Source organism: Pteropus vampyrus, unplaced genomic scaffold (assembly GCF_000151845.1).
Source record: "Pteropus vampyrus isolate Shadow unplaced genomic scaffold, Pvam_2.0 Scaffold398, whole genome shotgun sequence".
Lineage (NCBI taxonomy): Eukaryota > Metazoa > Chordata > Mammalia > Chiroptera > Pteropodidae > Pteropus > Pteropus vampyrus.
The window spans coordinates 344,214-346,189 of record NW_011889179.1 but is presented as its reverse complement, the minus strand read 5'-3'; the positions used below and the strand labels follow the sequence as shown (position 1 = coordinate 346,189).

Sequence of the window (1,976 nt, the reverse complement as noted above, 5' to 3'; positions counted from 1 at the left end):
TCCCCCCTCCTCCCTCCTGCCAGGACCTGAAGAAGTACGGGGCCACCACCGTGGTCCGGGTGTGTGAAGTGACGTACGACAAGGCCCCGCTGGAGAAGGACGGCATCACCGTCGTGGTGAGGGTCGGGTGCCGCGGTGAGGGTCGGGTGCCGCGGTGAGGGTCGGGTGCTGTGGTGAGGGTCGGGTGCCGTGCTGGCTGCTGCTGTGCCGGGGGAGGTGCGGGGGGTCCGCCTGGACGGCGCTGTGGGCAGGCACGTGCCGCCTCGCCGCGTGCTGTCTGCCACGCGGGCACGCGTGGGGACACGCTGCGAGGAGGCCCAGGCACCGGGCGGCGTTACCTTGGGGAGCCACCTCCTCTCTGCACGGCCTTGTCCCACCTCTAGAGTGGCCATGCTTGTCCCCGGCCAGCCTGGCCCAGGAGGCAGGAGCACACGCTCCGCCCAGCCCTGGCTCACCAGCCAGGTGCTCCCACGCCAGCTTTGAGAGGTTCGCTGCTCAGCAAGCCCCCCACGAGGCCCTGTTGTGGGGAAACTGAGGCCGAGGCCGCAGCAGGACTGCGGCAGAGCTGAGACCGCGTGGGGAGTGGCGACACCCTCCAGGAGGGCTCCGCCCTCAGGGCCCAGGTCTCTGATCCTAACAGCCCGGCCTGGCAGGGGCGCGGTCCCGGTCCCCCCGCTGTGCAGACGGCCCAGGGCGCAGTGGCCGCCCAGGGTCCCCGAGCAGGTGCCGAGCACAGCAGGAGCCCCAGCGGCCCCTCTGTGTCTCAGAGGCCTCATCCTAGTCACTGCTGCCTGTGTTTGGGCCCCTGTTGCTGGGCAGCAGGTGTCACGGGAGGGTGGGCGGCTGCACCTGGCCGCTCCCTGGGGAGGCTGTGGGGAGGGACTCTTGGGGCTGTTTCCTTGGTCCCTGGCCCTGGGGACCTGTGTCCAGGTGGAAGGCGGGTGACTGTGCTGCTGTGTCCCTGTTGGAGGGTCTCATGGCACCGCCTCGAGCAGACCTGCCGTGACTCAGGCTGGAGGCATGAGGGGCTCCCGCTGTCCCCACCCAGCTCTGCTCGAGACCCGGCCGCCCCAGCGCCAGAGGCTCCCTTAGTGACGCCTTCCCATGCAAGGACCGTGCCACGGGCAGGTGTAGCTGGGTGTGTAACCTCTGCCCGGCCGTTTGCAGTGGCGGAAAGAGCCCGAGCTTCAGGCTCAGACAGGTCTGGCCCGAACCCCGCCTCTGCCTCTTCCCAGCTGTGACCCCAGGACCACACCTGTGAAGTGCAGGCTCTTGGCAGGACTCAGGGTAAAGCGTGTGCAGAACCTGGTAACACGGAGCCAGTGGCCTCCCTCCCTTCCTGGCTGCTGCGGGTCAGGTGCGAGGCGGCCGGGCAGGCCCGTTCCATTCAGGTGTTGGCGGGGAAGGGGATGAGGCCGGCCCGTGGAGATTCAGCCCTGGTGCCAGTGGCATTCTGGAGCAGTCCCTTTTGCCCGTGTGCATCTGCTGCACCAGGACCCGAGGGTGTCCGTCCTCACGCAGCCCCCTGGGGCCCCCACCCCGGGCTCACCTCACCGCTTCCAGGTGCGGGGGGCGGTGGGCAGCGCGGTTGGTTTTCAAAACCAAATGAACCACTGGGAGCATCCGGAAAAGGCCCCAGCTGTGAGCGACCGCGGGATCCAGTCCCCAGGGCCACGGGGACACTTTCTTCATTCCTCCTCGGTCACCGGGCCGGGGACACGGAGAGGCACGTGTCAGCCACGTTTGTGCACCAGACCCCTGTGTCTGCTGACCCGGAACCTCTCAGGCTGGCGAGGGTCAGGCTGTGGCCCCAGAGTCACCAGGGCCTGATGGGGCAGTGGGGCTCTCACAAGAAAAGGGGAGCATGTTCCGGAAGGTTTCCTGGGGAGAGGACAGGGGAGTGAGCAGGAGAGGGTGACAAGGCACCTGCCCCGCCCACCCGCCCAGCGACTTCTGCCCCGGGCCCGCCCCTCACC

The 1,976-nt window shown here is 68.7% G+C and overlaps 1 protein-coding gene across 1 annotated transcript in view; it reads left to right on the top strand.

Moving 5' to 3' along the window:
- LOC105305822 (protein tyrosine phosphatase type IVA 3) overlaps positions 1 to 1,976 on the top strand; it is a 7,429-nt gene that overhangs the window by 3,458 nt on the left and 1,995 nt on the right. Inside the window, exon 3 of the mRNA XM_011380630.2 lies at positions 24 to 154. Coding sequence (XP_011378932.1) covers positions 24 to 154 — 131 coding nt within the window. The remainder of the gene's footprint in view (positions 1 to 23; positions 155 to 1,976) is intronic.